Genomic DNA, 13,484 nt, shown 5'->3' with positions numbered 1-13,484 from the left:
TACCTGCACCGCACCACCCAGTGTGGTGCATCGCCGGAGCGGTGACGAGAATCCGCGCCTCTCTGCACCTCTGCGAGTCAACACACGGCCGCCGCCACCGCCCCCCCCGCGCTGCTAAAGCTCGCGCGGGGCCTTCGAGCGTCGGTAAAGTTCCCGGCCCCCGCGGCCAATTTAACCCCGCGGCGCGCCCATAGCGCGCGCGTGTGCAGCAAAGTGAACGCGAGCGCGAGAAGCGAAAAATTACCTTGAGCGCTTGCTTTCTTTCTAGAGAGATGACAGAATTGCTGGAGAGAATAATACAAGTCTGCTGGGGGAAAGGGGAGCCCTTCTTCGTCCGGGTAACTTTTTTCTGGCGACGCGTCAGGTGCGGTTTTCGGCGTAGCGCGACTCTGCGAGCTCTGTGGGTGGGAACTTTTTTTGTATCGTTGCTCGTCTGCGCCCCGCGGCGACGCGGATAAACTTGGCGTTGGCGTGAGCATGCCGAGTGGGATGGGCCGTCGCCGCTCGCCATGGCCCGCGGTGCCTCCGAGGTTGGGCCGGGAGAGGCCGAGCGGCGGCGAGCGGGGGTGGGGGGGGGGTGGGCGGGTCCACCACCCCCGACCATTCCTTGTTTTCGTTTACCTGTTTGGGATGCTGCCGTGGCTGAATGGTCGTGGCGCCCGACTTGCAATCCCCAAGCGGGGGTGAAACCGTCGCGGCAGTCGGGGCGGTGGTGCCGGTTTCCTTGAATCCGTCCGCTCTTCCGTCCCCCCATGCAATGGGCATGCTGCAGACAGTCGATCGATTAGGTTGCGTGCGGTGGGGCAAAGCGTGGGAACTTCCGCCTCCTCTGAGACGTCTGGCACGCATGGATGAGTAGGCCGAATACTGTCTAGAGTGGCTCTCTCGAGCTCTCTGTAGCGGAGGTCCTTCCGCCGGTGTTGGCGTGAGCGAGCGATTACAGGGCTGCGCCTTTGTTTATGTTTTATTCACTTTGCTCTCTGCGGCTTGGGCCATTACAATCGGTGTGCCGCTTTACGTTTCACCAGGGAATGCTCTTCACCCCGTGGGTGGCTGGAGCGGTGTGCGAGTCTAACCACTACTACGGTTTATTACGTGGAAATGTATAGCAGCCAAATACTTTTAAACGCATGCTTCTAAACGTTGTGTCGAACTAGAGGGGGCCGCGCTTTATTCGCTAAAGCCTCCAACACATTCAGCATGACGAGAGCCGAGCGAGTGGAAGGAGATCGCTTCATTTTAAATCCTAACACGCGGTTTGTTTTCATCCTCTGTCTGCCTGACGCCGTACCCGCCGTGCCGTCTGCGGTGACGGTGTCGTAATTTGGCACTCTCCTCGCTTCAGAAATAGTTGCTCTCACAGAGTCCAGTTTGTCCCCCCGGGGCGCCCCACTCGTGGGCCCGGTCCCTTGGTCTTATTGGAAGAAATGAGTGAGAGAGCAATTTCGTGTGATTTTTTTTTTGCCATTTGCAACCTTTTAATAAAGAGGGCCCCCCCGCGCCGTGTGGGCTTGTGCGTGACCCTGACGTCGCTCCGCAACTCTCTCCGCCACTTCAGTTCTGATAGCTGCCCTGTCGGCGTCTGCGTGCTGTTTGGGTACCGCTTTCTTCTAACTTGTCCTGCCTGTGAGGTGTGTGTGTGTGCTATGATAAACTATTATTTTACCAGGTAAGGCCCGCTGAGCTATAAAGCTCTTTTTCATAAGCGAACTGGCTATCACAAATGATAGCTCAAAGAAGAGGCTTATCACATGGGCATTTATAGCAGCCAAATACTCTAAATGCGTGATGTTGATTCTAAATGTGTCGGGAAAAACTGGAGGACCCGGAGAAAAATCTACACAACCACGGGTAGAAGATGCAAACTCCAAATATACAGGCGTCAGAGCCGGGAACGAACTCACGACCTGTATACCAGGCGAGGGAATTAACATCTCGCCATCGCATCTTCGTTGGATCAATTGCGCCACGTAGTACGTTTAAACGCCTTCGTGCTAACGATAGTGACGTCACCTGATGCCACGTGACACCACCTTTAGCAGTCAAAATCGCGGAAGTGACATCACTTCCTGTAAAGGCAAAGTTTTCAAACCAAACTAGGTTTTTTGTTTGTTTCGTCTGAAATATCATCTCCAGGCTCGATTGTTCATATGAATACGACATTTGGGAACACATCTGTTGGCAGCGCCGTTTCCTTGTTAATCGTGCTGTTTAATGACCTGTAGAGAATGGGTTTATCGCTGCTTCTGGTAGGGCCACAAACAGTATTCGTATTTGAGTTGCACGTGTGTGTGTGTGAACGTGTGTGCGCACGTGGGAAGCGGTAGCGCAGTGGTTAGCGCGCTGCATTACAAACCAACACACTTGATTTTGATTCCCAGCCTTGGCTAAAATAAGTGGCAAGTGGTATTTGAGCTGGTTCTGACCCGCATCGATCTCGACTTCGATCAGTACCTGGTGTGGTGTGTAAACATCAGCACTGGGAAGACAAAGGCAGCCAGGCAAGATGCTGGTCACACCGTACTTTTGTGCGTCACGCAGGACCCAACAGGTGCTAACTTAGAGCATTTGCCCCAACAGTCTATAAGCCCAAACATGGGTCTCTGTTTTGTGTGTGCAGTTCGTCTGTGTGCCCTTGTGTGCAGGTGCGAATGTGTGTGTAAGGATACTTGTTATTACCCAATTTACACCAGTGTTGAGTCATACACAATCATGTGAAATGTCTCGCATCCATCAAAATTGGATATGTTCATCTGGAGGCTACAGGGTGGCCCTGGTGTGGTCAGGCTGTGTACAACTGGTTTAAAATTAACACCCGCAGGCTAACGCAAACGCATTCGGAGATGGGACAAAGCTCTGCCGATCTGGAGATTTGCACTTATAAATCTAAGATTTAAAACTCGTTTTTTTAGAACTGCTTTGTAATAGAGTTGTTTTGGGTTAGATCGCATACATATATAAATGTGTCGTTAAACCTGCCACCACTCGACACAGCCAACTAGTAAGGTTTGTCACGTAAACAGAACGTGCCAATTCGTCACTCGTACAGCATCACCGGTGTGTTGGAGAGCCAAGCCACAACATTTACAATCTGAGTACGACGTTTCGCCAGTAATTACAACCAGCTTCATCAGGCGACATCCATAATAGAGACATCCCCCCACCCTGCACCTCCAATTAGCACGGTTGGGCTACGTACGGTGCGAAAGAAATTCAACATACGCACGTATACCTGACATTACGAAGAGTCAGGAAGGCTGCTGTGGTCGATTTATGGATCCCTGATGGGAAAGCTCTCGCGGCTGTGGACGTCCAACCCTGGTTTAAAGTCACCCGGCTCCTCAACGGTGATTTCTTGCTCAAATGACAATTGCGGCGCCGTTTATCTCCCGTTTACAACCCTGAGGTCATTGGCGGTAATTCCGCTGTCCTGTTGCGGCGTCCACAGGACTGTGCTACGAATCCAGCGTCCCGAGTTCAGTGGCGAAGTGTGCCCTATCAAACCTCCACGATTAACGCGGCGTGGGGAGGCCTTAACCCTGCACTAGATTCACGATATTTTAAATGTTTAGATGTTCTCGCTGATGAGTCTTCAGTAGTCATGTTACGATTAACCCACCCCATATTGGTGAGTAAAGTATGTCAGAGTAATAAAATGAGCGTCGATAAAACCACGATATGATAATATGCAAGCCGGACGTCACAGTTATCGTGCATCTTATCTCGTACGATACATCGTAGCGTCACCATTCTGTGGCGATGCGTGGTTCATGCCACCCGCGTGGATGTTCAGCGACTGGGGATGCCAGGTCCCGGGCCCCAAGCTGGCAGACTTTGGATTTGCAGCCGAGTAGTCGAGAGTCCGGTGAAGCGAGCCGTCTTGCCGCGTCGGTGTTCAGCGTCTCGGGACGGTTGCGGTTAAGGGATAATGGCGGTGAGAAGACAGCGGCGGTGCCGCGCCACCGCTTGCCTCCAGCTGCCTGGCGCGAAATCCCAAAAGAGGCGTTAATCGCTGGTGGCCGGCTCGTTAAAGGTTTAAGCGTCAATAGCAGAGGCCCGGCATGAATCTCTCTCTTTCTCTCTCTCTCCTCCCCCCACGTGTAAAAAGCCGACCGTGACTGAAGTCCTGGGCGTGTGGATTGCGGGATTATACCGTGATGGGCAAGTCTGTTTTTCTTGGAAAGTTTTGGACCGAAGGCATGGGGTTTAAGATACAAAAAACGGAGTGTTAATGAAAGGGTGTGAGGCCGGCAGTGGCGGTTGCGGCGGCTTGATGGGGCGCTGGTTTCAAAGTAGGTCGTCTGGAAGCTGCGAGTGCGCGCGTTGATTTGCACCGTCACAATTTGCGGGTCGCAATTCAGTTGTATGTATGTGGGTTGACCGACACATTTATATTTACGTGATCGAACTAAAAAAAAAGCCTCTTACGTATGCGTGTATGTTTATCTTGCTTCTCACCGCACGTAGCCAACCGTGCTGATCGGGGGTGCGGGGGAAGGACAACAAACAATTCAAGAATCGATTAGTTTTTTAAACGTGCGCGTTGATTTTGTGTGACCCAGGCGAGAACCCGAGAGACGACGATCGGAGTGTGATTCGCAAGGGTGACCTGGGTCGCCAATACATTTCAAAAGGAGCACGAAAAAAAAGTACAGCAGTGAAGCGACGAGAAATCAAGAACAAACACAACCGTGTCTAATGGGAAAAATCGGCAAAACATTGCTCAAGCACACGGCAGTAATCAACGGGCTCTCCAATTGTCTTAGGCTTTGAATATTCTACCGACATTCTGTTTACTCGGCCAATCGGATTACACGAAAATTGTTTGTGGAAACAAACATCACCTGTGTTCCCACTTGTGCCTCAGGGCGCGAGGCTTCATGGTGGGGGAAAACCAAAAAACCAGCCTAACCTACAAAGAGCCGTCCACTGGTTATTCCGTCGTTTCAAAACGATAAGATTTATACAGGAGCCGACGTACGCCTGGGAAGGGCGATCTTCGTTGTCCACGCAGATCGTTCCGGGTCCCTGTATTTCATGTCCTCTTGTCGGGTTTTTCAAAAAGAGTCCTCCACTCGGTAATTAACGCAACCGCACTTTACCTTCGCCTGGGGGCACTAAACGCGGCACGTCTCGTGGCAGCAAACGGGCCTGCTTGTTTTTATTGCCGCCCACAATAACACGGGTCCCGCTCAGAGGCGAGCGCTCGCGAGCGGCGGGTTTACGCCGCCTTTATTTGTTTTATCCGGGTTTACAAAACAGACCCGGAGATGGGACGGCCCGATAGCCGCCCAGTCGCTCTCTGCGAAGGAGGTCGACAAACCGTCAAGAGATGTCATGCTCAAATGGGCACCTCCTATTAACAGCCATAAGCCAGTGGTGGGCATTACGCATTCCTATGGCACGGGTGAGTCTATCAATTGGACAGCCACTGTTGGTTTCTCCATAAAGTGCTGCTTATTTTATCGACCGCGGGGGAATGATTGGCCGAGTCGACATCCTCCCAGGATTTGAACTCGCCAACTTCCGATAGCGAACTGTCGGCCCTACCGCTGCGCCACCCGGCCAGTTTGGAAAAAAACGAGCGCAGATGGGGAGTGATTAACGCCCTGCACGCGCCCCGCCTGCTAAACACGTCCCACACACGACGTAGAGCACGCCGATTCGGAGTACGACACAAATACGAGTGTGTGTGTGCGCGCGCATAATGCGTGTACGCGTGTGCAACACGTGGCCGTAGTGTAATGGTTCGTGCACAGCTCTGCGAAGCCGGGAACCCGAGTTCGATTCCCACTCAGTGACGATTATTTGAACCAGTCCTGGGCCTCCCCTAGGTCAACTCGGTCTCAAATGAGTACCTGGTGCAGTAAATATCGCCACTGGGGAGACTGGCTGCCCACCTAGTGCGTTGTGCCAACCTTCACAGGTGCTAACAGCACTTTGCCCCAACAGTCTGTGAAGGCTATATGGGAGATCTTTGTCTTTGCAACATGTGGCGGTTAGTGTCGTGATTAGTGCACGGCGCTCCGAACCCAGCGACACGCGTGCCATTCCAATAATGGTGGGGAATATTTGAAGCGTTTCTGGGCCTTCCCGAAGTCGACTCCACGTTAAAGATGAGTGTGCCTGGTGCGGTGTGTGTACACATCAGCACTGGGGAGACAAAGGTGGCCGGGCTTGGGATCGACATGGGGCGTGCTGAATCAAATGAATGAAGCTTGTTTGTGTGTGTACGTGTATAGCTCTCGTGACACAGTCCCATCAATGAACTCCTCTGGCAGTCGAGGCTGCGTTGGCTGGTTCATATAACCCGCATGCCCAGCTACTGCATGTCCAAGCAGCTTCTGTTTGGCCGGACAGAGGCAGCTAAATGGGCACGGCACGGGCTAGAGAAGAGATGGAACGATGTCGTACAAGAGGATGTGGTGCTGAGTGGACTTTCCGATGACCGGTACCAGCTGTGTCAATATTGGCGACTGGGTAGTTGGAGGAAATCGCCCACCAACTACAATGAAGGGCAGAGGAGCGATGCTCACAACAACGAGCAGAGTGTCGGGAAGCTAAAACGCAGCGAGTTGGCACAGTGAGGAGCACAGGCAGTGCATCTGCCGGTCATCTCAGTCCGTCAACCAATAGCATCTGGGTCTGTCCTGTGACCTCTGGCCAGCAAGCCTATGGCTTTGTTTCTCTGTGTGCCTATGTGTGTGTCTCTCTCGGTGTGTCTCTGTGTTATCTCTCTCTGCTTACGTGTCTGTCTATGTGTCTCCTGTTCTGTGTTTCATCTCTCTCTTAAATTTAGCAATATTTTGAAGAACGTAATCAACCAGGTAGGGTGTTGACTGTTATGTTAGCCGACTATCTGTGTTGTATTGCATTATATTTCTCAGTTTACTAGGTTTGTTTTCTTTTTCATTTGTACCTGATGATGATTGCTTGTGTTGCAATCGAAACGTCGTATGCTATTATTTAATTTCTTATTTTCTCTTTTTACGTGACTTTACCGAAAGAACCAAAGAGTTAGCTTATAGTTATTCACGTGGCCTCAACGTGCACCGAGCCTGGCACAAGGTCTGCGGTGTCATCACGCCACTCTATGACGAATGGCGGCAGTTGATGTCTCTCGTGATGTGCAGGGCGTTGATTATTTGAATCCGTGTTCTCTGGCAATTGTTGTGAAAGTGCTTCATGTGACGACCTCATTTGTTTTTTTTAACAGAGGCAATTAGGAGCGTGCGAGATTGAGCTCTAATTGCAGACGAAGGTCCTATTCTAGGGAGCGGTGTCTCATCCTCCCGTGCTCGCTGATCCACGCTGGGCCCAATCCCAGTGAATTCGGATTCGCAGGAGTTGCATTCACATTTTACAACTCTGTTGCTTGCACGGACGCACGCACGCCCACGTAAAGTCTTTAGGAAAACGTAAATGACAGAGGGGCGACATTCCGTGCCAACTGAAGCGTCGTGCTGCAAGGGACCGGCTATTAGCCCGTCGCTCATCATCAAGAGGTGGCGCCTCTCAGCAGCCCTGTCACTGGCACCGTGCCACAACACGTGGCACTGGTTGCCCCCTCCCATTGGTGCCACAGGCTGGTTCACCACGAGTACTTTACTTCCCCTCCACCCCCAATTATCCGGCGGTGGTGGAACACGCCTATAAACCAGCACTGCGGAGCCGGTGAGGGGTTAGGGGATCGCCGCACAAATCTTGTGAAACTCCCTTCCCGCGGGCGTCGAGAAGGCGCTACGGCAAATTGCATCTATCTGTATGTACGGGATAGAGTGTTGCCCCCTCGCGTCCGTGGGTTTTCTTCAGCTGCTCCGATTTTCCTCCCAAATGTGAACGCTCATTAATTGGCCGATACCACCTTCATCTGTAGAGGACCGCAGAGCTTGGGGGTGGCGAGAATTTGCTGTCGGCTCACTGCCTGGCTGCTGCCACCACCTTCCCGCTTGTGTCTGTGGTTTCTCCTCCTCTGCTCGAGAGCGAGAGGCGACTGCGTGGTGGAGACGGTGCAGCGCCCCAGGTTGACGTTTTTCTATATCCGAGTCTCGGTCCGTTGGTGGTTGGAGCTCTGCTGGCAGCTCTCAGCCACCGAGTCACTCGGGGCTCACAGTGCCCCCCCCCACTCCGTGACGGGAGGGAATCAAACTCGGCCGCCTTCGTATATCTAGGGTGCTTCAAAAAAATATTAAAAGAACGGAGAATACACCATAAGATGATAACAAATGTATGTTAATATCTTCTTAGGTTTTTTCGGTAAAGTCACGTAGAAAGTAAAATAAAATAAAAACAAAAATCACGACGTTTCGGAGGCAACACAAGTCTCCGTCATCAGGTGGGACCGTCACAGCCAGATTAGCTGTATCAAGTGAGGCAATGATTCAAGATGTAATCCCTTAAAAGCGAGTTGAGGGGGGAGGGAGAGGGAGGGGGGAGCTCATCAGACTATGGTAGCCAATGAAAGGAACGTATCGGGAGGGAGGGGGGGCGTGGCCAAAAGGGTGGGCGATGGACGTGGAAGCGCTTGTGCGCAAGCGGCCAATTACTGCACACGCCAACACAATGGAGCGATTGTGCGCAAGCGGCCAGCCACTGCACCCGCCAACACAATGGGCAGAGAGGAGGAGGGGAGGTCTAATACACATGATAGACAAAAGAACGAAAATGATGATGGGTACAAACTTAGGGGGAGCTCATCAGACTATGGTAGCCAATGAATGGAACGTATCGGGAGGGAGGGGGGGGGCGGGGGGGCGAGGCCAAAAGGGTGGGCGACGGACGTGGAAGCGCTTGTGCGCAAGCGGCCAATTACTGCACACGCCAACACAATGGAGAGAGAGGGGGAGGGGGGGTCTGATACACATGATAGACAAAAGAACGAAAATGCCCATGTTTATACCAATGCTGGCTGAACAATGAAGAGAGTACTGTTAAAATAACTGGGGATGTTAACACTCGGTAAAGTACAGTAAAATAGTGCCTGTCAGATAAGATGGTCCAAAAAATTTGTGATTATGTCTTTTTTGCGTGGTTGATAACATCTTTCCAATGATTACTAAGTTTGTACCCATCATCACGGTTGAAATTATGTCTGTGTTTGTATATTTGTATGGCTTCGTGTACAAACCTTTGATGGTAGCCGGGAGGTTTGCAGAGAACCTTGGTCTCGGAAAAGACAATTTCATGAGAGCCCACCGAGTTGTAGCAATGATCGGCCACGGCAGAAGAATCAGTTCTGCCGTGTTTCAGATCTGACTTGTGCTTGCGGACACGATCAGAAACATGACGTTTCGTTTCTCCAATGTAGCAATCACCACAAATGCAACTCAATTTGTAGACTCCAGGATACTGTAAGTCAGGAACGACATCCTTCACAGATGGAATCAGATCACGGATTTTATGCACTGTACTGAATCGGACTTGGATCTTATGTTTGTTTAGAATTTTGGAGATCTTTTTGGTCACGCCAGCTATGTATGGTAACGTGATGGTTTTGGTTGGAGTTTCATGTGGCTGTTTCTGTGTGGTGGGAGAGACAGCTTGGCGGATAGTACTGACCGTGTTAACATTTTTTTGAAGCAGCCTGTATTTTCGGCACATGTGTGTGTTTTTACGTGTTATTTGCGAATGGTGGTGGTTGTTGTTGTTGTACGTAGGGGAGCATTAGCGTAGCAGTTAGCGTGCTGTGCCACAAATCTGGCGGCCCGAGTTCGATTCCTGCTCACGGCCAACATTATAGACATTTTTCTGAACTGGTCCTGGTCTTCGCCTAGATCGACTCAGCCGTTAATGAGTTCCTGGTGCACTGTGTGAACGCCAGCCGGGTGTGGTGCTAGCCACACCCACACCTCGTATGCTGTTCTGCCATTTGCAGGTGCCCACTATTGGCACTTGCCCCAACAGTCTGTGTCGGCTATACGGCGAATATTTTCGCTTTTTAGTGTTTCCCTGTGGGTGTTGAGCGGCGGTGCAGTGGTTCAGGCACTGCTCCTTCATCCCAGCGATCTGAGTTCAACTCCTGGCTGCGAGCAACACCAGGGGCAAGTGGTACCTGAATCTGTCCTGGGCATCCCCTAGGTTGACTCAGCCCTCTAACATCGCTTGTCAAAGACTATATGGAGCTATACGATGTGGTATGAAAGGATACCTAGCTTGGCGCAAGGGCACATAGCCTGTCACAAATACCAAGGTAATATCACTCCCACAGTGGCAAATCGTAACTGTTGTTGCGAATTGTCAGTGATGGTCAGATGTTCTGCATAACAGCCAATAAGTGATTTTTTTTTGCTCAAATTAGCATTGAGACAGTGCTCATCTCTTGTGGTGGGTATTCCACATTCCTATGACAGAGGACAGTTTATTCATAGTACACAGAATCTTAAACTAAACATAATGCCCGCAACTTTTTATTATTATTTTAATCCGCAAAAGAACATCGCAGGCTTCTGTATATTTTACTCTGCAATGATTACTGTGGTCTAACCTTTGGTTAATCAGCTCTAATATATATTTGACTGGCAGCACACGCCCATAGTGCTGTGTATCATAACAGTTTAACCTTTCCATACTGTAAGCTATTGAGATGATTTTGGGCCAGGCGCTGGAACTCATTTAAAAAATTTGGAGACGTTGGCAGAACTGTCAAGTGTCCGTCCAGCGAGCGGGCGTCACTTTGCAGCTGCGTCATCCCTGACTGACGGCTGCGGCTCGCCCGTCGGCTGTTGGCCATGACCCGAGCCTCTCCTGCCGAGCGCAGCGATGCCCAAAGGTTGCCGGGAGGTTCCCTCGTCCGCGACGCCTCGGCTCGCGGGCATGTGTGTGTCCGTGTGTTTGTGTGTCCGTGTGCGTGTGTGTGTCCGTGTGTGTGTCCGTGTGTATGTCCGTGTGTGTCCCTGTGTGTGTGCGTGTGTGTGCGTGTGTGTGCGTGTGTGTGCTTGCGTCGGTGGGGAGCAGCGGCATAGCAGTTGGCACACCGCACTACGGATTTTTATTCCCGCGACCGGAATTTGATTCCTGCTAGCCTGGTTTGCCGACAAATATCTGAACCAGTCCTGGGCCCTCCCCTAGGTTAACTCGGCCTTAAAAATGAGTGTGCCCGGTGCGGTGTGTACACATCAGCACTGGGGAGACAAAGACGGCCGGGCGTGGTGTTATCCACCCACCCCCTTCGTAGGCTGTATGGGGGATCGACATAGGGCGTGCTGATTCAAATTAATTAGAGCCTGGTGCTTTCGTCTCCGGGTGTAATTCCTTGCGTGCATCGCTCCGTGCTCCCTCGGGCTCCGTTTATTCGGCATTACGTGCTCTTGGTCGATGTCCACGTTTGAGCCACATGGCGTAGCAGGAAGTGCGCGTTAATTTAAAAAGGGGTGGAACACTTCGGCAGACGAACGCGTGTTGGAAAGCGCTACAAGACCCACGCGTATGCATGATTTTTGTTCCCTGTTACAAGGTTCGTTTGTCTAAAATTGGACCATGTCGACCAATGTGTGTATAATACTTGCTCGATGATGTCAGTGCAGTTGGGGTTAGGGGGTGGATTGTTGTTTGTAATTACCAGAGAATTTAAACTCGTGCACGCAGAGTCTAACACAAAAGGGCAATGTGCCTCTTTCACTGCCCCAATTCCTAAACTTAAACTCCCTCCCCTAATCCCTGACCATCCCTGCCCGCCTCTCACCCGAGCATCACTGCCCCTCCCCCCCACCTTTTACGGAGCCTTGAGACACGGTCTTGTTCAGGTGCCTCATTAATCCCCACATTTTGTTAAGGAATGTAACATTGCATTGTGAAGTTTCAAGAGCCGCCCTAGGCCACCTAGCTCGGGTCCCAGCTGTGGGACAATGGGTGGACTACGTGTGCAGGACAGAGGAGGGCAGGTCACAGAGACATTGGAGTGGCACCCAGAGGTCAACGACCAAGTGGAAGAGAAGACCTTAAACGGGGTGGTGGTGGTGGTGGTAAGACTAAGATTGGACTCAGCACGGCGGGAATGAAGTTCAACGTACGTACTTACAGCTCGGGTGTCGACTTCACCGCAACTACGCAGGGGGGTGGGGGGTTGAGCATCAACGTCAATGGCGGTGGTGACATCTTGACCCTGACCTTGTGATGAGCGAGTTCCCCTGGCCTCGCCGCCAGGTTCCCGTGGGCCTCCGCGCACCTCTCACCCCGCGCGGCGCCGCTTTTTTTCCCGCAGTGGTGCCGGCGATCGTGCGCGCGCTCACGTTCGACGAGCTGCGCGGCGCCTGCAGCAAGGGCTCGCACGTGCGCGATTCGGCCTGCTACGTGTGCTGGGCCTTCGCCCGGGCCTACGACCCCGGCGAGTTGGCGCCGTTCGTCGAACGCATCGCCAGGTGGGCCCCCCCCCCTCCCCCCCGGCGTCGTCGCATTGGCATCGGTTTTCTCTGCCCGAGGATCGCCGACCTCCGATCTCCCTTGCCGCCGGGCGAACGAGATTGCAAGTTCCCGGGCGGGGTCCGCAGTTTGGTTTTTAATTCGTAGGCGGTACTGCCGCCACCGCTGCGTCGGCTCTTGCAGTCGGGCTCGGAACCGAGCGGAATCAGAATATTTATTGACACTTGAGGAATCCGAAGAGCTGTGAAGCTCTTTTTCAGGTGGAGCGGAGGGTCGCGCATCGTGCCGCACGACACGCGGTGCGAGCCGCAAGCGCGTCGGAGAGAATAACGAGGCATTGCCTTGAATTTAAGTTATTTGGGAAATCGATAGGATGCATCAATATGTGTTTGTCTGTGGGAGGAACTTGTACACGTAATATATATTTTGTTGAATTAATGCATTTAGGATGCAGTGAACATGACTAAAGGAGAAGTTAGATACATGTTAGCGTTGTGCCGAAACTTCCCGATGTGTGAAATGATTTAAGGCCATTGTGAATTGTTTAATCTATTTTTGTGAAATATCGTCGCAAATTATATATCTCTTAAAATGTTTCGATATGACTCAGAGGCACCCGGAACTTTGGACAAAAATCACGCACGGTACTTTTGAGTCTGTGTTCCAGATCTGCCGATGAAAAGGCCTTTATTAATGCAATCACTGGCCTATGGAATTACAATATCAAACGATTAACTTAAACACGTGCACCAGATTAAACTCTCCCATCCGTCTCTTTGGGGTTCAATTCACAGGAGCCTCTCCATGAAAACCAAAGAGCAAAACACTTACTATCGCGGCAACCACTTTTTTTTTACGTGCATTTGAAGTGTGTGAAATAACTTTTTCCCACACGCTGCGAACCAATCAAAATACCCTGGCATTTCGGCTCGCAAAATCCTCGTAAGTATGGATAGCCTGGGGACAAGCAGCACGAGTGAGTGTGTCTATGTATTATCGTAGGTGTCCATATATAATGTTGTCACAGGTTCCAGAAAAAAATATAAAATCGCGGAGATTTGCCCTGTCCATCATCTCCCCCACCGCACTCCCACACTCTCTCCTCTCTCTATCTCTTTCCGTTCGGA

General features: G+C 51.5%; 1 protein-coding gene across 1 annotated transcript in view; it reads left to right on the top strand.

The window, feature by feature from the left end:
* TBCD (tubulin folding cofactor D) overlaps window positions 1-13,484 on the top strand; it is a 119,023-nt gene that overhangs the window by 44,784 nt on the left and 60,755 nt on the right. Inside the window, exon 14 of the mRNA XM_078605216.1 lies at window positions 12,200-12,356. Coding sequence (XP_078461342.1) covers window positions 12,200-12,356 — 157 coding nt within the window. The remainder of the gene's footprint in view (window positions 1-12,199; window positions 12,357-13,484) is intronic.

Source organism: Lampetra planeri, chromosome 23 (assembly GCF_965212315.1).
Source record: "Lampetra planeri chromosome 23, kcLamPlan1.2.h2, whole genome shotgun sequence".
Lineage (NCBI taxonomy): Eukaryota > Metazoa > Chordata > Hyperoartia > Petromyzontiformes > Petromyzontidae > Lampetra > Lampetra planeri.
Note: the sequence above shows the minus strand (reverse complement) of the source record. Positions and strands in the feature narration are given on the sequence as shown.